Source organism: Salvelinus fontinalis, chromosome 2 (genome assembly GCF_029448725.1).
Source record: "Salvelinus fontinalis isolate EN_2023a chromosome 2, ASM2944872v1, whole genome shotgun sequence".
In the NCBI taxonomy this organism is placed as follows: Eukaryota; Metazoa; Chordata; class Actinopteri; order Salmoniformes; family Salmonidae; genus Salvelinus; species Salvelinus fontinalis.
In genome coordinates, this window is record NC_074666.1 from 75,822,092 (window position 1) to 75,845,622 (window position 23,531).

At 44.1% G+C, this 23,531-nt stretch overlaps 2 protein-coding genes and 1 pseudogene across 8 annotated transcripts; 1 reads left to right on the plus strand and 2 right to left on the minus strand.

Moving 5' to 3' along the window:
• The first annotated feature begins 2,735 nt into the window (after positions 1-2,735).
• LOC129826202 (telomerase RNA component interacting RNase-like) lies at positions 2,736-4,765 on the plus strand. Its single transcript, XM_055886662.1, has 3 exons — positions 2,736-3,581; positions 3,930-4,007; positions 4,105-4,765. The coding sequence occupies exons 1-3, from the start codon at positions 3,309-3,311 to the stop codon at positions 4,207-4,209; spliced, it is 456 nt and encodes a 151-aa protein (XP_055742637.1). The 5' UTR covers positions 2,736-3,308; the 3' UTR covers positions 4,210-4,765.
• Positions 4,766-4,984: 219 nt separating this feature from the next.
• On the minus strand, positions 4,985-16,259 carry LOC129826177 (ubinuclein-2-like). 7 transcript variants are annotated; one of them, XM_055886611.1, is made up of 17 exons: positions 15,603-16,259; positions 15,096-15,227; positions 14,889-14,996; positions 14,091-14,219; positions 13,880-13,986; positions 13,236-13,701; positions 12,554-12,624; positions 12,300-12,429; positions 12,022-12,128; positions 11,784-11,894; positions 9,937-10,080; positions 9,594-9,644; positions 9,434-9,476; positions 8,181-9,308; positions 7,525-7,729; positions 5,775-5,843; positions 4,985-5,556 (listed from the first exon to the last, which is right to left on the minus strand). In XM_055886611.1, the coding sequence occupies exons 1-17, from the start codon at positions 15,912-15,914 to the stop codon at positions 5,510-5,512; spliced, it is 3,360 nt and encodes a 1,119-aa protein (XP_055742586.1). In that variant the 5' UTR covers positions 15,915-16,259; the 3' UTR covers positions 4,985-5,509. The 7 variants fall into 7 exon arrangements, with proteins under 7 accessions (XP_055742586.1, XP_055742568.1, XP_055742624.1 ...); XM_055886593.1 differs by having other exon boundaries at positions 4,985-5,577; XM_055886649.1 differs by having other exon boundaries at positions 14,091-14,201; positions 15,603-16,258.
• A 335-nt stretch (positions 16,260-16,594) lies between these two features.
• Positions 16,595-22,833, minus strand: LOC129867406 (intraflagellar transport protein 56-like; annotated as a pseudogene).
• Between the last annotated feature and the right edge of the window lie 698 nt (positions 22,834-23,531).

Here is a 23,531-nt window from a genome sequence, read left to right on the forward strand (position 1 = left end):
TTTGCTCGAAAATTGATAAATGGTTAAAAAAAGTCCATAGAGACACACACCAGCTCTACTGGTAGTACTGCTACTACCAGCAGTACTACACCTGCACCTGTCAACGAAACAAGTTGTTCTGCTTCCACGAGCACATCGAATTCTAGCATCAGTAATTCTACATGTGTTGTTAGCACAGCTAGTATGGACACTGACAGTTGTGAATCTGATGCAGCCGAAGAGCTACTGCCCCCTTACCCGGGAAAGCACCGAACAACAGACAGGGACGTTGGACCATCGAAGAGGCACAAATATGATGAGAACTACATTGATCTGGGGTTCACTTATATTGGGAGTAGTGCCTTTCCTCAGCCACAGTGTGTTTTATGTGCAAAAGTACTATCTCACAACTCGATGAAACCTTCACTCTTGTGCAGACATTTAGAAACAAAACATGGCAATTTGAAAAATAAGCAACAGGAGTTATTTGAGGGAGAATTAAGATGACTTTCGAATAGTAAGACATGTATAAAAGCAACAGATACCATTAATAAGAAGGAGCTAAAAGCATCTTATATGGTAAGCTACCGAGTGGCTAGGACAGGCAAGCCCCATACTATTGTGGAGTAGTTCATTCTGGGACAATGCTGGGGGAAAAGGCCAAAAAAACTATACAGACAATGCCTTCATCAAACAACACTGTTTCACGGCGCATCAGTGACATGGCAGGAGATGTTTTGAAACAATTACTGCTTCGCCTACAAGCCAATGAATTCTATGCGTTACAGCTGGATGAGTCAACAGACGTGGCCGGCACAGCTCCTGGTATATGTCCGTTACGTTTATGGGGGCTCAATTAAGGAAGACATCCTCTTCTGCAAACCACTGGAAACTAGGACAACAGCACAGGATATTTTTTTAAGTACTGGACAACTTTGTGACATCAAATGGACTTAGGTGGTCAAGATGTGTTGGTATCGGTACTAATGGCGCAAAAGCCATGACAGGGAGACATAGTGGAGTGGTAACGGTGTGCAAGCAGTTGCTCCAGACGCCACTTGGGTACACTGCAGCATCCACCGAGAGGCTCTTGCTGCCAAGAGAATGCCTGACAGCTTGAAAGACGTTTTGGACACTACAGTGAAAACGGTTAACTTTGTTAAAGCAAGGCCCCTGAACTCTCGTGTATTTTCTGCACTATGCAATGAAATGGGCAGCGACCATGTAACGCTTTTACAACATACTCAAGTGCTCTGTTTATCAAGGGGCAAACTATTGAAACGTTTTTTCAAAATTGAAAGACGAGCTTAAAGTTTTCTTTACTGACCATAATTTTCACTTGTCTAACTGCCTGCATGATGATGAGTTTCTCACACGACTGGAATATCTAGGTGATGTTTTTTCTCGCCTGAATGATCTGAATTTAGGATTACAGGGACTCTCTGCAACTATATTCAATGTGCGGGACAAAATTGAGGCTATGATTAAGAAGTTGGAGCTATTCTCTGTCTGCATTAAATCAGAAGCCACTGCCAGATTTCTGGATTGGGCTGCGCTCAGAGTATCCTGCCTTGGCAAATCACGCTGTTAATACACTGATGCCCTTTGCAACCACGTACCTATGTGAGAGTGGATTTTCGCCCGGCCCTCACTAGCATGAAAACTAAATACAGGCACAGACTGTGTGTGGAAAATGATTTAAGACGGAGACTCTCTCCAATACAACTCAACATTGCAGAGTTATGTGCATCCTTTCAAGCACACCCTTCTCATTAACCCGTGGTGAGTTATTCACAATTTTCTAAATGTTCAATTAACAAATACATTTTTATATGTAAGATGGTTAAATAAAGAGCAAAATTATTGATTATTATTATATTATTATTTGTGCCCTGGTCCTATAAGAGCTCTTTGTCACAACCCGGCTCGTGGGAAGTGACAAAAACAACCCGGCTAAATGTATCGTATAGTGTGAGTGTGGCAGGCTTACAATGATGGCAACAACCAAAATAACATTTGAGAGTGCACTGACCCTTGTGCTAGAGGGGGTATGCTGCTGGAGGTTGATTGTTTGAAGGGGTATGGGACTATAAAACGTTTGGGAACCACTGCTCTAGGGCAATTCAGAAAGCTGACTGAGGACCTTATTACTGATGTTTGTTTTTTATGGCCGTGCCTTTTTTTCAGTTTGTATTTTGTGTTAATATTTTGATGTTTGTAGTTTCTGTAATTCCGGGCTGCTCATCTGTAAAATAGACCTTGGTCCCAGTATTCAAACCTTTATTTAACTAGGCAAGTCAGTTAAGAACAAATTCTTATTTACAATGACAACCTACACCAGCCAAACCCGGACAAAGTTAGGCTAATTGTGCGCTGCCCTAAGGGACTCCCAAACACAGCCGGTTGTGAGACAGCCTGGATATGAACCAGGGTGTCTGTAATGATGCCTCAAGCACTGAGATGCCATGTCTTAGACCGCTGCGCCACTCGGGAGCCCTGAGTATGACTCCCTGATAAAATAAAGGTTAAATAAAAAGATAGGGTCAAGTAGTGGAATAGTAGTGAGGTTTTAATGTGTGAAGGGTTAGTTCGTAGGGCAATTTTTCTTCCCTTTTCCCTCCCCTTTTTATTTCACGAAGTGTAATAAATTCACACTCCAGAACAGTAAACTGACACCGCCCACACAGTAGGTGGCGGCATGCACCTCTAACGAATGTTTGCGGACCGCCATAATACCATAGAATATTGACGTGCTGACGTAAATGATAAGCCGAAATTCAACATGGCCGATAAGTGAAAGAAAACCACATCTGGACAAAATTAGCTAATATATAAGTAATATACCACACTTTGAGAGTCGTTTGAAAAAATATATTATTATATATATCTAATGTGGTTAATTTGTGTTTTGCAATAGTTTATCATTTACTCATGACACAATTGTTTGGTCATTAGCTGGTTGACATTTTTCGAATAACTAGCTAGATACAACGCTAACGTTAGCTAGCCACCAACAACAAGCCTGCGTTTTTTTTCGCTGTGAGGACCTGTGCTAGCTCGCTGGGAGACGGACAAGTGTCGCTCCGATTAATTTATGGATGTCCACGTGTTTAATTAGACGGCTTCGTATGCTAGCTACTTTGCCTCGAAGTTTGTTGCTTAGTTTGGGGTTCGGGTGGAGTCTTGTCACCGATAGCATTTTTTTTGTCAAGTAGCTAGCCGGCTTTAGTTTGCGTTATTGACACAAAACGGCCAGAGAGCACACCACTAGTTGCAGAAAGGCCTAAAGGAACTGAGCCCTTCTACGTAAAAAAAAAGAAGAAGCTAACATGGATCCGAAGCGTGGATACAACAGAAGACATCAAAACAGCAGCGATTCGAGCAGTAACAGCCCGGGGTCGCCAGCCAGTCCTGCACCGGGAGTCAGCAAAGCAGCGGCGGCCAATTCATTTGCTAATGATGGAAGCTTTATGGAGATGTTCAAGAAAAAAATGGAGGAAGAAAAAATGAAAAAAGAAATGGACCAAGGATGCGGTGATAAAAGTACTGCTGACGAAGGACAATCGACACAGGAAAAGAAGACTCCAAGTGTGACCAGCTTTGTAAGGGGTTTGGCTGTTAGCTAGAGATTGTAGCCAATGGCAATGTCTCAATTAACAAATTACACACAAAAAATATCCACCACACACAGCTCGTTAGTGTATAGTTACATCACCATAGAGGGATACATTCACACGTGAAGAAGTGCACTGCAATGTCACCAACAAGTAACCTGAGATCCACATCAAGTCTAGACATTGGAAAGCATTCATTAGCTACTCGACTTCAGGAATGTTTCCGGTGATAACATAGGCTTTTTCTTTGTTCTCTCGTCTTGTGTAGTCTCCATCATTGGCAGTCCACCCGCAAGGGCTCGTATAATGGTTTCAGTCTTCTATCCCCTAACCCAGGTGGGGAAGCGCAGAGGTGGCTCTAAATTGGCCCTCAAGACTGGCATGGTTGCGAAGATACAGAAAGTGGACCCTGAGGTTCAATAAATATTTTTTGCCTGATAGTTTTGTCATGACATCTTCATGAAATAACACTTTTCTAAACCATTGTCTAATTATTTATTCTGTTTTCCAGGTGGAGGGCAAGGGGGATGCCTGGACAAAATACATGGCAGAGGTGAAAAAGTATAAAGCCCACCAGTGTGGCGATGATGACAAAACCAGGCCTCTGGTCAAATAGACTCTAGAGGACCTTTAGAAAGAAACCAACAGGGATTGGGACAGCCATCAAACCTTCTGCATACTGCCAGACTCTTTACAGCTGTAGAAGCGATCACCTATTTTAATGTTTAATCTTGTTTTTCCTGTTTTCTTTTTGGGTTTAAATGAATGTCAGCTTGTGTGCTGTATGGGGCAATAGCATTTTGATGTGGAGTTAAGGCTTCTGGGATTGTATTGGAGTACATTACCGGTCCTGCTTGATTATTTAAGGGTTATACTGTCAGGATTGTAGCTCCTTGATTAAGTCGAGTAATTTTCTGAGTTTGAGATATGGCATTTGATGTCAGCTAAATCAAAGTTGAAATAAGCACCACCCATTGACCAGTGTGTTGTGCCTTTGGTGTGTTGGCTTTGTCTGGACCCTAAAGAACCTCTGCTGTTTCAACCTCAGTCTCGTGGAGGCACAGAAAGTTGTGCAGCCTTGTTTGACCATTTGGGCTGCTTTGGATAAACAACCGTCAGGTAGTGTCACCAGTTAGATTGTTACCCGACAAATAAACATTTGATTAATCAGACTCCAGGTAGCATGGTAAAGTGTTTCTTTGCAATGCTGACCATTTGTGGATTTTAAGAGCTGATAGTGAAAAGTTAGTCTGTGGATGTTATTGGCTTGTTTTCTATTTTTATAAGTTATGGAGTGTAGCACTTCGTGAAGTCACAAGACATGAGGGAACAGAATTACCCATGCTGATGACCATAAAGTCACCAATATACCATTTTGTTATAATCCTGCATAGATCATGGCTTGGTTTATTGAATTTGGTGGAGTTATGTACAGCAAAAAAATACAGCTCCGATCCCTAAACAAATTCAACAACGTTCGCATTTAGTATCATTTCTTACAGGTCTAGATAATTACATTGAAAAAGAAGCACCAAATAGACACACTAACCCAGGTATCAGAGAGGGAGTGTTGCACACTGACGCTAAAGAATAGTGCACACACACACACCAACAAGTAGACCTCTCATTGATTCTCCCTCCCTGACCACAGTGATAAAGGTCTGTTCTGTAAACATTGACAAAAAGAAACTTGTCATTAAGCCTTCCATTTTACAATATTTAAACAATTATCAAATTGCTGTTTAAAAAATAAGTAACAGCCGGAAGATTATCGAGAGGGTCCAATTCCCCATTTCATCCCATCCTGTGTTTGGGCAGTTTCTGTTAGTCATTCATTCCAAGTTGTCCTAGTTCCTGATTTGTCCTGATAGCTGTCATATCATAGTGGATGTCCTCAGTGTTCCAAACAGGCGTGGTCAAAGAGACTTCCTCTTCACATCCCCTCCTTGGGTTTGATTGACATCTGGACAGGAAGAGTAGAGTTCTTGAAATATTGATAGGAAACAAAAACAAATATTTAAACATAACACAAATGAAAACCACTGACATGACGAAAGCGACAGGCATGCACAGAGACTACGGAGGGACAGACAGGGAAGATCTCTCCAAGAGAAAAAAAAGACTTGAAGTGACAGCGGGCTGAGAGGAGAGAGCGGGGTCACAGGGAAGGGCAGATTTTACCTGAGAAAGCGAGCTGTAAGTGAGGAGGCAGAGCAACCTGAGACCCTGACTGGAGACTCTTTAACAGATCTGAGGAGAGACAGGAGGACATGGGAGGGAGGAGGAAACACACAGGAGAGTGTAGGTCAAGGGCATGGTGAGATAGGAAAGGCAGTGTAGACGAAACAAGAATGGGAAGCAAGACAGAAGAAACAGGTTGAAAGGAAAAGAGATGAGCCAGGTCAAATAGTAAATGGATGTAAGAGCACAGGAGATCAATGGAAGAATAACATTTTAAAGAAGAGGCACAGAGGGATAAGGGGAGAAATGAGGAATAAATCAAAGAAACAATATGGGAGAATGTCAGACAAGGGAGAAAAACATTGCAGGCTTCCAGACACAGCATGGGGATTTAACACAATGGTCCAACAACATAAAATACACAAAAACAAACTATACACATACCCAGACATCAAAATACAAACAGACTAGACTAAAGCAACCCCATCTCGATCAGCTGTTCTACATTCAACTTTTGCTACGTTACAGCCTTATTCTAAAATTTACTAAATCACCCCCTCCCATCAATCTACACACAATAACTTATAAAGCAAAAACAGGTTTTTAGAAATGTTTGCAAAAAAACCTGAAACTTCACATTTAAATAAGTATTCAGACTCGTTACTCAATATTTTGTTGAAGATCCTTTGCTAGCGATTACAGCTTCGAGTCTTCTTGGGTATGACGCTACAGTCACAGGTCCTGAGCGCTCTGGAGCAGGTTTTCATTAAGGATCTCTCTGTACTTTGCACCGTTCATCTTTCCCTTGATCCTGATTAGTCTCCCAGTCCCTGCCGCTGAAAAACATCCCCACAGCAAGATGCTGCCACGACCACGATTCCCCATAGGGATAGTATTGGCCAGGTGATGAGTGGTGCCTGGTTCTCCAGATGTGACACTTGACATTCAGGCCAAAGAGTTCTTTAGGTGCCTTTTGGCAAACTCCAAGTGGGCTGTTGTGCCTTTTACTGAAGAGTGGCTTCCGTCTGGGCACTCTACCATAGAAGCCTGATTGGTGGAGTTCTGCAGAGATGGTTGTCCTTCTGGAAGGTTCTCCCATCTCCACAAAGCAACTCTGGAGCTCTGTCAGAGTGACCATCGGATTCTTGGTCACCTCCCTGACCAAGGCCCTTCTCCCCCGATTGCTCAATTTGGCCGGGCAGCCAGCTCTAGGAAGAGTCTTGGTGGTTCCAAACTTCTTACATTTAAGAATGATGGAGGCCACTGTGTTCTTGGGGACCTTCAATGCTGCAGACATTTTTTGGTAGCCTTCCCCAGATCTGTGCCTCAAAACAATCTATGGACAATTCCTTCGACCTCATGGCTTGGTTTTGGCTCTGACATGCACTGCCAACTGTGGGACCTTATATAGACAGGTAGGTGCCTTTCCAAATCATGTCCAATCAACTGAATTTACCACAGGTGGGCTCCAATCAAGTTGCAGAAACATCTCAAGGATGATCAATGCAAACAGGATGCACCTGAGATCAATTTCCAGTCTTATAGCAAAGGGTCTGAATACTTATGTAAAGAAGTTCGTTTTTAATACATTTGCAAACATTTCTAAAAACTTGTTTTCATTATGGGGTATTGTGTGTAGATTAAGGCTGTAATGTAACAAAATGTGGAAAGAGTGAAGGGGTCTGAATACTTCCCGAAATCACTGTACATTTGAGTTTTTTCATGTTTCTGTGGACTGGCTGTCACTCACTCTGGGTCAGGGAGAATGCTGAGCTGTTGCTGGCTGAGGAGCCGCTGGCCCCGGTGCTGGAGCTAGCTGTGCCCCCTAATGGGGGCAGGTTTAAGAGTGAAGGAAACTGAAAGGGCAGGGACACAGGAACCAGCCCCCCCAACATCCCAAAGCCCAGTGGGAGAGACGGAGCAGAGCCAAGAAGACTGCTGCTGGCTGAGGACACCTGGAGAACAAAGGCATATAATTAAGCAATAAGGCCCAAGGGGGTGTGGTATATGGCCAATAATCCACAGCTAAAGGCTGTTCTTAAGCACAACGCACTGTGGAGTGCCTGGATACAGCCCTTAGCCGTGGTATATTGGTAATATACCATAACCCCCTGAGGTGCCTTTATTGCTATTATAAAACTGGTTACCAACGTAATTAGAGCAGTAAAAATACATGTTTTGTCATTCTCGTGTTATACGGTCTGATACACCACGGCTTTCAGCATTCAGGGCTCGAACCACACAATTTTTAATTAGAAATATAAACCCAGACCAACAGACAAATTATACAGAGATAAAATACATAAATACACAGACAACACAAACCACAGTAGACAAACTCATTTTGAACATGTGCTGCACCATGACCTTGTCCCACCCAGCTACCATCTCTTATTTCTCACTTACCTGTGGCAACTGAGAAGAGACAGACTGTGTGGATACAGATTTAATAGGCTTAGCCCCCTGAATGGTTCCACCTGCCGGCCTTTGTCGCTGATTGGCCGAGGCTGTGGTAGGGGAGGGACTGGATCCCGAATGCTTGCTGATGGATGAGGTGTTGGTAAGGCTGGTGTTGGCGCTGCTGCTGATGATCTGAGAGGGGGTCTTCTGCCCTCCTGGAGGAGTGTAGCTGCCCTGGACAAGTTTGGCTGGCCCTCCCGGAGCACATGAGAAAGGTGGGCGGAACCCTGCTGGGCTTTTGGAGGAGTACTGGTGCATACTGGAAGCTGCCTGAGGCCTGGGATTGGTGGAGGATGAGGAGAAGGTGGTGTGCGTTAAGGGGTTGGGGAGGCGAGGGGTGAGTTTGATGATGGGTGAGGTGCTGCTGTGGGAGGACTTGGTGAGAGTGGCCTGCATGGGGGTGATGAAGTTGGACTGCTGCTGAGCTTGGGCTCCTGAGAGAGAGTGGGAGAAGGAGGGAGAAGGGGAGGAGAGGGGGGTGTCACTGCTGTTGGCTTTAGTATTATTGCTGCCAAAGCCCTTCTGATTGGGGGGCGGCCGCGGCTTAGGCTGGGAGTGAGAGCCGGGAGCGTTGGCTTTACTCAGTCCCGTCCCAGCAAGCCTCTGAGTGCTCTGCACTGATTGTCTGTGAGCCTGAGCCAGAGCACCTCCACCCTTCATCGACCCCAACCCCTCGCTCCTCGCTGAGGACAGAGAAGGGGAGACAGTGGGAGGCCGAGAGAGAGAGGGGGAGGAGGAGGTAGAGACGTAGAGAGGTGTGTTGGAGCTGGGTGTGTTGATGGTGCTCTTCTTGTGCTTCTGGAGGAGAGGTGAGGCATGGAGGGAGGACGGGGCAGTCTTGGGCCTATCAGGGGAGGGGGGACTGTCCCCTTGGACCAGGCCCTTGGCTGCATTGCTGAGGAGGGCCAGGGCCTGGGAGATGGAGTCCAGGGCGGGGGCGGTCAGCTCTTCATCCAGGGAGTCCAGCAGACAGATGGTCTCAGCGGGGGACTGGGAGGGCCGGCAGGCCACTGGGGCTGCAGGGGAGGGGGTCGCACCAACTGAGGGGGTGGATCTCTGGACCCAACTACCCTCCTGGATCACCAAACAACATAGGAGATAGAAAGAGCAAACAATTAGTGTGATCTAAAACTATTCTAACAACAATGGTATTGAAATGTCAAGCATGCAAGCAGTGCATCAGACTGCAAAACACTAACCTTGGGTTTAGACTTGGGAGTAGGAACCATCTTTTTCTTGGCTCTGGATAACAGTGAAATCAAAAGGAATAAGAGTGCATAATTAAGAACACCAGTGTTAACCTTCACTTAAATATAGTGATTTTTACAATAAGCAGAGTATATCAAAGTAATGACTCACGGATTGCCAGTGAGGTGACAATGAACCATGAGACTCTCTTTGAATAGCATCCTGAGGAGGAGAGGAACGTGGAGAGATTTTTTCAACCTTTATTTAACTAGGCAAGTCAGTCAAATTCTTATTTACAATGACAGCCTACCAGGGAACAGTGGGTTAACTGTCTTGTTCAGGGGAAGAATGACAGATTTTTACCTTGTCAGCTCATGGATTTGATCCAGCAACCTTTTGGTTACTGGCCCAAAGCTCTAACCACTAGGCTACCTGCCACCCCATGTGGTGTGGTGAAATGCAAACTAGGTTAAATGGTCAAATTGTATACTTTTATGCAAACGCACACACTGACCTGCCCTGCATCCAGCCCTTGGGCCACAGTGGTTTCACCTCAGTCTCCATGAAGGCCTTGAGATAGTCCTCTGGAGACTGGGAGCTCTGGCCCTCCAGCTCATAGCAGCCCAGCTTCACCCTCACCAGGTTACAGAGCAACACCCTACAGACAAACACACATGCCACCAACTATGCATTACAATTTCAGCTCCACTGTTGGCGAATGATTCGTTATTTTTGGACAACTCTTCTTACTGACTCGAGAGTCATGATTCGCTTTTCTGAGTTACTCGTTCATTTTAGTCGTTCATTTGACTTACTGGCTGCATTTAATTCTACAGCAGGATTAATACGCACTCCCTCTGTCACTCCGGAGATGTGCTCCGACCAACAACTGTTCGTCATATGAGCGCAGGGAAAATAGATCATGCTGCAGGCAGCATAGAAAAGAAAAAAGACATCAATTATTGCATGGTGCAAGAATGAATGCTATGATGGACACAGCTTTGTAGAACCAAAAGATACGTGGCTTCTGCTCAACAAACTCAAATCGTCGTGAACTGCGAACGATATTGTGCTTATCACCCTCACGCCAATCAAGCAATGCATTCCGCCAAGAGTCGTTCACAATGCGTTTGCATTTACAAAATAGCCTCCAATACTCTACTCAGCAAATTGGATGCAGTCTATCACAGTGCCATAAGTTGCCACCAAAGCCCCATATACTACCCACCACTGCAACCTGTATGCTCTCGTTGGCTGGCCCTCGTTACATATTTGTCGCCAAACCCACTGGCTCCAGGTCATCTATAAGTCTTTGCTAGGTAAAGCCTCATCTTATCTCAGCTCACTGGTCACCATAGCAGCACCCACCCGTAGCACGCGCTCCAGCAGGTATATTTCACTGGTCACCCCCTAAGCCAATTCCTACTTTGGCCACCTATCCTTCCAGTTCTCTGCTGCCAATGACTGGAACAAACTGCAAAAAAATCACTGAAGCTGGAGACTCATATCTCCCTCACTAGCTTTAAGCACCAGCTGTCAGAGCAGCTCACAGATCATGCACCTGTACATAGCCCATCTGTAATTAGCCCATCCAACTACCTCATCCCCCATACGGTTATTTATTTGATCTATTTTGCTCCTTTGCACCCCAGTATCTCTACTTGCACACTCATCTTCTGCACATCTATCACTCCAGTGTTTAATTGCTGTATTGTAATTATTTCGCCACTATGGCCTATTTATTGCCTTACCTCCCTTATCCTACCTCATTTGCACACACTGTATATAGACTTTTTCTATTGTATTATTGACTGCATGTTTGTTTACTCAATGTATAACTCTGTGTTGTTGTTTGTGTCGCATTGCTTTGCTTTATCTTTGCCAGGTCGCAGTTGTAAATGAGAACTTGTTCTCAACTGGCCTACCCGGTTAAATAAAAGGTGATTTTTTTTTTTTTTTATCTAGTCCGGTTGCGGTCACAACTAGACTTTGTTTAAAATGTACCAAGAAATAAATCGTATTTGTATACCTAGCAATCAACAAATATACATTGTTTAAAGCACCATTATACAAGTCTGTCACAAACGACATCTCCAATAAGCCCATTATGGTGAACGACCTATGAACGAGAGGCTTGTAGAATTATGACTATTTCTAGTTTTAGTTATCGTTCACCGGGGTCCTGCATGCTTTGGGCGTTATTGACTCAAATGAACAAAATGAGTCGAAAGATTCATTAATTTGACTGAACGAGTCGAAAAGATCGGAGTCAGTAAAAGGAGTCGAACGTCCCATCACTACACTAAACCAAAACACCTATAACATAATTGTATGACGTTAAATTCACAAATGAGAGCTCACCTGAGCTTCTCATCCCAGACAAACTTCTTGCGAGGTCCCATCACTCTCTTCCCAGGCTTCTCCTCATCGTCCTCTTCTGACCCGTTCTTTTCCCCCTCTTCTGACTGCTGCCTGTAAATACACAACCCAGCGAGAATATTGACGAGGAGTGGAAAAATAGACAAGGGACAAAAGAGGAGGTATGAGAGGAAATAAGAGGTGAACAGAATGCAGGAGAAGGAGCCAGAGAAGGCCTTACTTGGCCACTTTGGCGATGCAGTCCATGTTGTATCTGGCGATCTGCTCTGGCATCACGCTGCACACAGCTAGCTTCAGCTTCAGTAGCGGAGCACGCAGACGGTCATCCTGGATGACAAAAGATGGAAAAGGTTACAATCACACACACCAGATGACACTCACGCCACACACTCCGTTAACAAACAATCTACAATTAGATAGAAGAGAAGAACAGGCATATTATGTGCACACACAAACATACACATAAAATGTCAAACATTTTAGTGCATACACACATACCTGGATATTGAGGCTGAGTTTCTTTAGGCGTTTGAGCAGAGCCTCCTTGTTGCAGGGCACAAAGGCCTCGAGATGGGAGTAGACTGAAGAACGCACTGCTGCCGGCTGCTCCTGGACCTGCAACTCAATACTGACCAACACACAGAGGAAGAGGGTTAGACATTGAGATAAACACTGACTAACACATACAGAGAGATGGTCAGGGGAGGAAAGAGGGTTTGTACTGTTGTAAAGAGCTCAGAGCAGAGACTCACTCCAGTAGGATGTTGTTCATGTCCAGCGTGAAGAACTTTTTCCTGCCCTCTTGATCAAACTGATGAGAAGCCTGTTTGTTGGAGAATAATTCAACTTCAGGGATTCTCTAAAACAAAATATAGTATGCTCAAATGGACACTGAAATGTAATGCAAATCAATCAATCGCCTGCCCTTTCACTCCTCTAAGCCTCACCTTGTCATCTAAGCCTTTTTTTTTTTTACTTCCTTCATTACAGTACCTCTCGCTCGCTCGCGGCCTCCTCTCCTCCCTGCCTCCACTCCTCTTCCTGATATTCCCCTCTTGCCCCTTCCCTTTACCCTCACCGTTCTGTCAGAGAGAGTTGGCACTTCTTTTCCCCTCATCATCTCCCTCAAAGAACATCACTGCTCTCTTGTTCCCACAGCAAACTCTACTTCTCACTCCTACTTGTGCCCCTGAGAGAATGCATGTGTTACTCCGGTCTCTTTATGGAAGGAAATATCAGAATGGTGACAATCACTTTTCGTTTTTAAAGGAAAAAAATCTATGCATTCCATGTAATGTGCTTGAACGTTTTCAACGAGCAGCGAGGGCCTTTAGACCCTACAAATCAAATAAAGAAACTGACTGAAGACCTAAAATAACTCTAAATATGAAATATATCTGCAACTGGATTTGATTGAAGATGTCAGTCACTTACCACTCTGAGGTCCTCAATGCGCTTACTGAGAGGGGCAGACAGTCCATTAGGCAGAGGAGGAGGGGGCAGGAGACCTCCTTGTGCCCCCTGGACCCTACCCTGGACCCTACCCGGAGCACCGTTCTCCCCCTGCGCAGGGCTGGAGGGCTGAGGAGAGTCCAGCAGCCCAAAGTCTAGGTCGCCCATCATGTCCTGCAGCATGTCGTTGTTATTGGCTGAACCCAGCAGTGACATCATGGCAGGGTCGTTGGCCAGGTCGGCCATGCTGATGTCGCTGGGTTTAGGGTGTGCGTTGAGCAGGGCACTGTTGGCATTGTGTTGGCCACGGGGCAGGCCGGGGTTCTTCTTGCGGTTCTCCTCCTTCTCCCGCGTGAAGCGGCGGAGCATGGCGGCCAGATTCAGAGAGTCCTTCATCAACTTCTTCCTTTTCTTCTTCTCTGGCCGGTGGACATTCAGGCCAGACGCTCTGAAAGATAACATAAGACCGTTGAGTTGCTACATGGAGCTTGTTACAAGCCATAGACATATAGCATAACTATGAAGCACACGGCTCAAGTCAAAAGCGGCAATAAGTTCATACATCATATGAGCTTATACATCAGTTAACTTCAGAAGTGGGACCACAGATGTAGAACATTGCTCACCCTTGCTTTGGCATCCTGATCTTCCTGGGCTTTTTCTCATCCATGTTACTGCCATCTTGCTTTTTCATTCGCTTCTTTATCACACGCTCCTCACCATCTTTCAACTTCTACAGACAGGAGGAACAAAAACTGAGCTTGTCACATGATATAGAAATAGAGTTTAACACTGAATAACATTTGTTCATATATTGAAAAGGTGTGTGTAACCCACCTTGAAGTCCTCTCCCTCTGACTCAGAGGCTGCTCTGAACTGCAGGGTGCCAGTGTTGATGTAGAACCCTCCCAGCTTAGTGTTGAGGGAGGCTGGCACCAGCTCATCATACTGAGGGGAAGAAAGTAGCTAAGGGATAATCAACAAGGGGCTATGTATTCTCTGGAAAATAATAAACAACATGGAAGGTGTGTTCGACTACACGCTAGTGGAGATGAACTAACCTTCCATGGAGTTGCATTATTTTCTGAGTTGATTTTCCCTTTTATACCATGGCTATAATTGAACAAATTTACAATTAGAAATTTGTTCAGCATCCACTGAAGTAGCTAGCATAGTTGATATAGTAGCTACAGTAGTTGTCTTGGTAACCAAACAAACAGCTTGCTATTATAAAAATCAAATTCAACAATGCCAATACTGTTCTCAACTCAACTTTTGCTTTCAAATGCAGCTCAAACATAGAACATGTAAGAATGAACTGTAGCTATTGAATTCTACCGTGCTGATATGCCGTGCATTATAGGGAAATAATGAACGCTCTAGAATGCCCTTCAAGCCAATCAGGAAATACTATTCAACAATGCCATGGCATAACGGGTTACAAACAGCAGAGAAACTAATAAGTAAGTATGGGAGAGAGGAACGCAATGTGTTAATGAAAAAGGATCTATGATACAGAGGCTAGGGGTAAAGTGCAAATATGTTAAAGCATATGTTGATGCTTGTTTACATGAGTCTTAAGTCTGTTCACAAAGGAAGGATTCTGCAGTATATGAGCAGACGGAGGGTACTTACAGCCTCAGAGTTATCAATGAATGGGTCAGTCTCATCGTAGCCAAAACCAATGTCGATGAGATCCTGCACCCTGTCCTTACGCTTCTTTTTCCCTGTATTGGCCTGTGACTAGAGGAAACAAACAACTACAGTTGACTAGGTGAAAATATACAACGCAAATTAAACTAATTCAATCTATTTGTTTCCCCACAAAGTAAAGGGACCTACATATTTGCTCTCAAATTTCTTGGCGAGCGCCTCTACTTCTCTTCTCTCCTTCTCGTTGTCTGCAAAGGGGTCATTGGGGTCCAGGGCTGGCATCAGGTCTTTAGGAGGTCCTGGAGCAGAAGGCTTCTTCACCTTCAAGAGACAATCAGGCATGTCAGGAAATAAGAGTTGGTAAAATGGGTTCAACAGTGGATTCTTAGTAGCTTAAAATGTCATCTTAAAAGTTGTACCTCCAGCAAGATGGGAACTAGATGTGTCATTACCATATTATATGATTTATATAACGGTAACATAAACATTCATATTCAAAATTAGATGAATATTATAGCCTACATTAAGTTGGCATGCTTACATCATATCTAAGAATACTGTAGCTACCGTTGGCCAACATCGCTCTTGTTGACAACAGCACTATAGCCTCGAGAGCTTACACTTCAAGCTGCCTACGCGTTCACCGGCCCAGCCTGCTGTTATCACTTGTAGCCTTGACTGATTTCACGTCTTTACCTGAGTAGATTGAACAAGTTCACTGTAGTTGAATTCAGCAGATCCCCGTTCGCTGGGTTCGGGCAAGGAGAGGTTCAAGCGCACTGTTACACGTTTTGTTTCCGCTGAATCCCCGTCACCGGCTTTCACGATACCGAATGGACTAGCACCAGTACCACCTCCTGGCCTGGTTGCTGCACTTCCACCCCCTCCATCTTCCCCCAAACTGATTTCGGCCTCATCTTCCCGGCGGCGTTTCTTTGAATCCGAAGGCGGTGCATTGTTGTTAAAGGAAGAGATTGTGACAAACGGTACTTTTCTCGGTTCGGCCATTTGATGCTGACCGTCACAGAGCCCCTCGGTACAAACACACAAGGGAGGACGAGACTTCACTGAACTAACGTTACTGTAGCTTGCTATCTAAAATTGGAAATGTTCGACAACTAACGTTAGCTAGCTAGATGGTAAACTATGTCAGGTAATAAAATGCCTTAAACCACACAGTTTTATCTTCTGAACTTCCCAGGTTAGCTCCGGGGTCTTTAAATCACGAGGAAGAGTAGTTTTAGTTGTTTACATTAAATTGTTCGGTAGCTACCGCAAATAGGCATCTGAAGTAGCCATCTTGACCATTATTATCATTATTCAGTGAGAGTAGTAACTGGGCGTGCGTACGAAGTGAAAGCGGAAACAGAACAGTCAGGGAGCAGTCTTTGACCAATCATAGGGCGAGAACGCCCTTCAAGAACCGCCCACTTTGCATACTAGCGCGAATATGGAGAATCGATTGTTCCCTGACTCTGGCACGCGGGATGTTTTGACGAGGTTCCTTTTGAACACTTTTCCCTGGACTGAACGCACTAACAAACACACGACTACCCTTCATTAGAAAATATGCATTGAAACCAACAAATTCTCATGTTTTATATTTCTGTATGCATGATAAGCACGGGTCTTTATGTGCTCTAAAACGTTATGTCAAGGCCAGAGATAGTAAAAGCACAGATGTGGTATAAGATTTAAATATTTATTCACATAGGCAAATATGTACAGAATAAATGTGCAAAAAAAAACGACACCAATACATTGTACTAACAAAATAACAAACAGGAAAGAGATGAATGTATAATGAACAAACTTGCACTTTTGGTGAATTTTTGCATTTGACTGTCAGTTTGCCCAAATGACCCTTTTCTTCATATAGGCTATGCATTCTTAAGTACGGAATGATAACATCACAGAGAAACCCTGTTGTCCTTGGCCCATTTCTTCAGAATGTATTCCACCTGAGGATTCCCAGTGTGCTTCAGCAAGGGCAGCACTTCCCTCAAAGCCTCCCTGTAAAATACACACAATTGAGCACATTATGGTAACATAAACATTCACATTGTTAGACTTCAGCAATGCAAAATACAGCCCATCATGTCAAAAAATGTGTAGGTCACTGAGCTGAGGACAGATTATTTTAACGCTATACAAAGTGGTGACATTCATGATCCTATATCAATCCAATAGATTGCTACGGTAGACATGGTACCTACCTGGGTTCTCTGCTGGCCAAAATTAGCTGAAAGATACCCACACAGGCTCCCCTTTGCCCTTCATATACTTATCAATAGAACATCCCTGGTCATGCCGACTGCCTCTGATCTGGCGGACTCAATTGGAGTGTTGGAGTGTCTGTAAATAAATAAAAAACTAGAAAAAGTGTCCATCTGCTTTGCTTAATATTAGGAATTTGAAATTCTTTATACTTCTACTTTTACTACGTAAGTATTTTTTACCAATTACATTTACTTTTGATACTTAAGTATATTTCAAACATTAATATTCTATGTGGACACAAATATGTGTCAGGGTATTATGCTGTGCTTACCTTGACAGAGTTGAGGTAGATGAGCATATCCTCAAACTGCCTGAGCAGAAAGAAACAAGAAGCCATGCACTGTCTGCCAGGGATGGTGTCTAAGACACAGGGAAAGGAATTGTTAAAGAAAGCACCAGTGTAAAAACACATTTACCATTCAATTAGTGCAGTACAAAAATGTAATTCTAGTCACTATTTTAAATATCTGGAGGAGCACTCACCACATTCGCTAGCTGAGCCACCAACCAGCTGGAGGAGGATAGGGAAAGAGGGGGAGATGGCGAGAGAGAGCTTACTGTACGCTGATGTACATTAAGACTAACACTGCCCTGAACCTGAGAAAGAGAGTGAGAGAGAAAGGGGGAGGTTAATACACAAACGCCTACCACAAATGACTACCCTGCAAACGTAGAACTACACCGCAAACTACACTATCCTTGTAGAAGGAGGAAGAGGAAAAGGGAGAGCAGGGAAGAGAGGGTAAGATTACTGGACCCTAAAATAGCTGAGAGGCAGGAGACGAATGATAGGCGGGTTGAAAAAATAAAAAGGGAGGGAGGGAAATCTGGAAATGGTGAATGGAAATAGAGGAATGAAACTGTGGTGTGGTGGGTTCTAAGTCTTTGATGAGCTGGTAGGACTCCTGGACATCACCTGAGAGAGATAGAAAAATACAATTACTATCCATATATTAACAGTAAAAAAAACACACTTTGTTATCAATCAGTTATCATTAGATTGGCTAGATAGTAATAAAAGTGGCGGCCCACCTTCTCTGAGGTAGTAGATGACCAGATTGAGACGAGCCTCAGTAATGACATCAATTAGTGCAGGCAGCACTTGCAAGGCCCCCTCCCCGCTACGAAACACCACCTGAACACCAGAGAACAGCCAGCACCTCCTGGTACACATCGTAGTAGTCCAGCTTGTAGTAGCACACAGAGCCACATACACATTCAGAGCCAGGAAGTCTCTGCAGCAGACACAGTATGAACAGAGCATGAGCTCCGCCGACTCACAGTAGGTACAATGAATCTCTCTTTCCCACCCTCTCACCTGCACAAGCAGTCACTATCCTCCTTTCCAGTCTCCGTTATCTTCTCTCTGCCTCAACACAGGGAAACTATCACTCTCCCTCCCTCCACTCACTCTCCAACCCCCCCTCTCCTCATCTCATAGTCTGTGCCGCTACTCCCATATGTGTCAGGATTACATTTGGAGTGTTGCCCGGTTTCTCTGTCACTCTGTGGTGCCTGTCACCTGTTCTGCAGCAGGATGCGTTTGTAGATGTCGATGGCCTCCTGGTAGTGGGAGCGCATGTAGTGGATGGAGGCCAGGCTGAGCTGGTCCTCTGTCACATCCTCCAACTCCTGGTGGAAACCCATCAGCTGCTTCTCATCATTTAACTGAAAAAAATAGACCAAAAATAAGGGTATAAAATAGCAAATTCTGATATAAGTTGTTTGGTACCATAGCACTGAATGAATGAGTTAGCGATAAGGGCGAAAGCTGACCTTGTGAGCCAAGTGGAACAGTAGTCAATTCTGCAGCTGGCATTTAGCGGCTGAAAGAGGTAGAGGAAGCACGTAAGGTCAGGGAGAAAAGGTCTTTAATTTTCCATATCACCTTTTGTAATAAAGCAACAAAATGTGAGAATGGGGAACACGGTGGATGAGGTACCCTTGCGTGAAGCCTCCTCTGCTTATTTGTAAAGCCCCAGGAAGAAGAGAGTACTGGCCAGGTAGACCCACACATCCGGGCCGCAGTCTGGTTTGTCTGTCAGGGCCTTGTATTCCTGAGGAAGGAATAGACACATAGGTATTAGTTCATGTCTCACACAATCAAAAACAGGAAAATACTTTCACACATCCAAACCAATGTTACTGAATTCAATAAAGGTTTTCAAACCTCCATAGCTCTCTTATAGTCACCAAGGTGGAAAGCACAGTAGGCCAACCACAGGTCTGCATCCTCTCCTCGCTCGCCAACATTGCACTGAAACTGAGCAAATTCAACCATATTGATAGGATGAGCATCTTATTTCGCAGACAGTAATGTAAGCACTGCATTGTTCAAAGATATAACAGCTCTATAAACCTATATGTCACACTTCAGGAGGCATGCAGCCAGAGTGGCATTTACCTCCAACAACGTAATGGCCCCCAGATAATCTCTTTGAATTAGGTCTTTTTAGGAGGACTTTTTTTCTTTTATCTTCTTACTTACTGGGATCTCCCCACCAACAGCTGCTGGCTTTACTCTGGACAGAATCTGAGAGAATGAATATGAAAATTATAATTATATATAACTCCACAGCCGGTGCTGTCCACAACAGAGCCAGCCATAATTACTAAGGGCCCATCCAACTAGTTACTTGTCTCAAACCTGTGGCTGGGCTGCAACCTGGTCTCAAAGCATTTTGTATTATTCTCTATGTAAATCAGATTTAAAATGATCTGTTTCGTATGAAATGTATTAATTTGTGGATGTCCATCGCCCATATCGTATGATATGTTACGAATTTGCTAAACATACACTATGTAACCATACAACCTAAGTAACCATCTGTCTTGTAACCATACCAAACATGACATACTCATTTCAGTATCCCGGATTTAAGTGTACTGTTAGATATGTTACGGTCTAGTCTATGAGACCAGGCTGGCGTGCTAGGTAAAGTTAGATTTCTGCAACAACAAAAAAATATATAATAATCATCCAGCACAGCAATGTTTACAGACTTCTTTGTGTGGTAGCTAACCTAACATTAATGCTAAATTGCATAGACTACTAAGCAAAGGTTCAATAGCTAGCTAGCGAACTGGGACATTCCTAACACCCTGGCCGTCCTACAGTCTAAGCTAGATGCCCTCACTCTCACACAAATTATCAATGAACCTACCAGGTACAACCCCAAATCCATAAACACGGGCACCCTCATAGATATCATCCTAACCAACCTGCCCTCCAAATATACCTCTGCTGTCTTCAACGAGGATCTCAGCGATCACTGCCTTATTGCCTGCGTCCGTAATGGGTCCGCGGTCAAACGACCACCCCTCATCACTGTCAAACGCTCCCTAAAACACTTCAGCGAGCAGGCCTTTCTAATCGACCTGGCCCGGGTATCCTGGAAGGATATTGACCTCATTCTGTCAATAGAGGATGCCTGGTTGTTCTTTAAAAGTGCTTTCCTCACCATCTTAAATAAGCATGCCCCATTCAAATAAAATGGAACCAGGAACAGATAAAGCCCTTGATTCAACTCAGACCTAACTGCCCTTGACCAGGACAAAAACATCCTGTGGCGTACTGCATTAGCATCCAATAGCCCCCACGATATGCACATTTTCAGGGAAGTTAGGAACCAATATACACAGGCAGTTAGGAAAGCAAAGGCTAGCTTTTTCAAACAGAAATGCGCATCCTGTAGCACAAACTCCAAAACGTTCTGGGACACTAAAGTCCATGGAGAATAAGAGCACCTCCTCCCAGCTGCCCACTGCACTGAGGCTAGGAAACGCTGTCACTACCGATATATCCACGATAATTGAGAATTTCAATAAGCATTTTTCTACGGCTGGCCATGCCTTCCACCTGGCTACCCCTACCCTGGTCAACAGCCCTGCACCCCCCACAGCAACTTGCCCAAGCCTCCCCCATTTCTCCTTCACCCAAATCCAGATAGCCGATGTTCTGAAAGAGCGGCAAAATCTGGACCGCTACAAATCAGCCGGGCTAGACAATCTGGACACTCTCTTTCTAAAATTATCCGCCACAATTGTTGCAACCCCTATTACTAGCCTGTTCAACCTCTCTTTCGTATCGTCTGAGATCCCCAAAGATTGGAAAGCTACCACAGTCATCCCCCTCTTCAAAGGGAGAGACACTCTAGACCCAAACTGTTACAGACCTATATCTATCCTACCCTGCCTTTCTAAGGTCTTCGAAAGTCAAGTTAACAAACAGATCACCGACCATTTCGAATCCCACCGTACTTTCTCTGCTATGCAATCTGGTTTCCGAGCTGGTCATGGGTGCACCTCAGCCACGCTCAAGGTCCTAAACGATATCATAACCGCCATCGATAAGAGACAATACTGTGCAGCTGTATTCATCGACCTGGCCAAGGCTTTCGACTCTGTCAATCACCACATTCTTATCGGCAGACTCAACAGCCTTGGTTTCTCAAATGACTGCCTCGCCTGGTTCACCAACTACTTCTCAGATAGAGTTCAGTGTGTCAAATCGGAGGGCCTGTTGTCCGGATCTGTGGCAGTCTCTATGGGGGTGCCACAGGGTTCAATTCTCGGGCCGACTCTTTTCTCTGTATACATCAATGCTGTTGCTCTTGCTGCTGGTGATTCTCTGATCCACCTCTACGCAGACGACACCATTTGTTATACTTCTGTCCCTTCTCTGGACAGTGTTAACTAACCTCCAGACGAGCTTCACTGCCATACAACACTCCTTCTGTGGCCTCCAACTGCTCTTAAATGCAAGTAAAACTAAATGCATGCTCTTCAACCAATCGCTGCCCGCACCTGCCCGCCCGTCCAGCATCACTACTCTGGACGGTTCTGACTTAGGTATTTCCACATATTCTAGGTGTCTGGTTAGACTGTAAACTCCCCTTCCAGACTCACATTAAGTATCTCCAATCCAAAATTAAATCTAGATTCAGCTTCCTATTTCACAACAAAGCATCCTTCACTCATGCTGCCAAACATACCCTCGTAAAACTGACTATCCTACCGATCCTTGACTTTGGCGATGTCATTTACAAAATAACCTCCAATACTCTACTCAGCAAATTGGATGCAGTCTATCACAGTGCCATCCGTTTTGTCACCAAAGACCCATATACTACCCACCACTGCGACCTGTATGCTCTCGTTGGCTGGCCCTCAATTCATCGCCAAACCCACTGGCTCCAGGTCATCTATAAGTCTTCGCTAGATAAAGCCACGCCTTATCTCAGCTCACTGGTCACCATAGCAGCACCCACTCATAACACGCGCTCCAGCAGGTATATTTCACTGGTCACCCCCAAAGCCAATTCATCCTTTAGCCGCCTATCCTTCTAGTTCTCTGCTGCCAATGACTGGAACGAATTGCAAAGAAAATTCACTGAAGCCTCATATCTCCCTCTAAATTTAAGCACCAGCTGTCAGAGAAGCTCACAGATCACTGCACCTGTACATAGCCCATCTGTAAATAACCCATCCAACTACCTCATCCCCATACTGTTATTTGTTTGAACTTTGCACCCCAGTATCTCTATTTGCACATTAATCTTCTGCACATATATCACTCCAGTGTTTAATTGTAATTATTTCGCCACTATGGCCTATTTACTACCTTGCCTCCATTATCTTACCTCATTTGCACACACTGTATATAGACTTTTGTGTTATTGACTGCATGTTTGTTTATTCCATGTGTAACTGTGTTGTGTCGTACTGCTTTGCTTTATCTTGGCCAGGTCGCAGTTGTAATTGAGAACTTGTTCTCAATTGCCTACCTGGTTAAATAAAGGTGAAATATAATAAAAACAGTACGTTAATGTTAGCGAACGTTACGTTAGCGTAGCTGCATTCAGTAACGCAAACACCATGGCCAGTGGAAATTGTCTTTACAAAAGCACAGTAACAGCGCTCAGATAATCAGACAATATAGTGTGGAAAAAAAGTATTTGACACTGCCGAGTTTGCAAGTTTTCCTACTTAAAAAAATTACAGACCTCTACATGCTTTGTATCATAGGTACACTTCAACTGTGTCAGACGGAATCTAAAACAAAAATCCAGAAAATCACATTGTATGATTTAAGTAATTAATTTGCATTTTATTGCATGACAATGTTTTGGAAATTAGTTTTACTTTAGGCTTATTTAAATCATATTTCAAATTCATTTAATCTAAAGGCTGCAAGATGTGCAAAAGTTGAAAACGTAAGTATTTTTGTTTTTAGAAGATGCCACAAACCAGCAGAGGTCAGACAAAAAATTCTATACAATACCAGAAAAATCAGCAAAAAGACAGATGCTGAAAGAAAAAAGGGAAATCTGAGCTTACAAAAGC

What these genes read in the sequence shown, in the direction of transcription:
- LOC129826202 (XM_055886662.1), top strand. Translation starts at nt 3,309, where the DNA reads ATGGATCCGAAGCGTGGATACAACAGAAGACATCAAAACAGCAGCGAT. An exon ending in CTCCAAGTGTGACCAGCTTT is followed by an intron (nt 3,582 to 3,929) that starts GTAAGGGGTTTG and finishes CCCCTAACCCAG; the next exon opens with GTGGGGAAGCGCAGAGGTGG. An exon ending in TACAGAAAGTGGACCCTGAG is followed by an intron (nt 4,008 to 4,104) that starts GTTCAATAAATA and finishes TCTGTTTTCCAG; the next exon opens with GTGGAGGGCAAGGGGGATGC.
- LOC129826177 (XM_055886593.1), bottom strand. Translation starts at nt 15,914, where the DNA reads ATGGCCGAACCGAGAAAAGTACCGTTTGTCACAATCTCTTCCTTTAAC. An exon ending in AGAAATTTGAGAGCAAATAT is followed by an intron (nt 14,997 to 15,095) that starts GTAGGTCCCTTT and finishes TGTTTCCTCTAG; the next exon opens with TCACAGGCCAATACAGGGAA. An exon ending in AACTCAGCCTCAATATCCAG is followed by an intron (nt 12,129 to 12,299) that starts GTATGTGTGTAT and finishes TTTGTCATCCAG; the next exon opens with GATGACCGTCTGCGTGCTCC.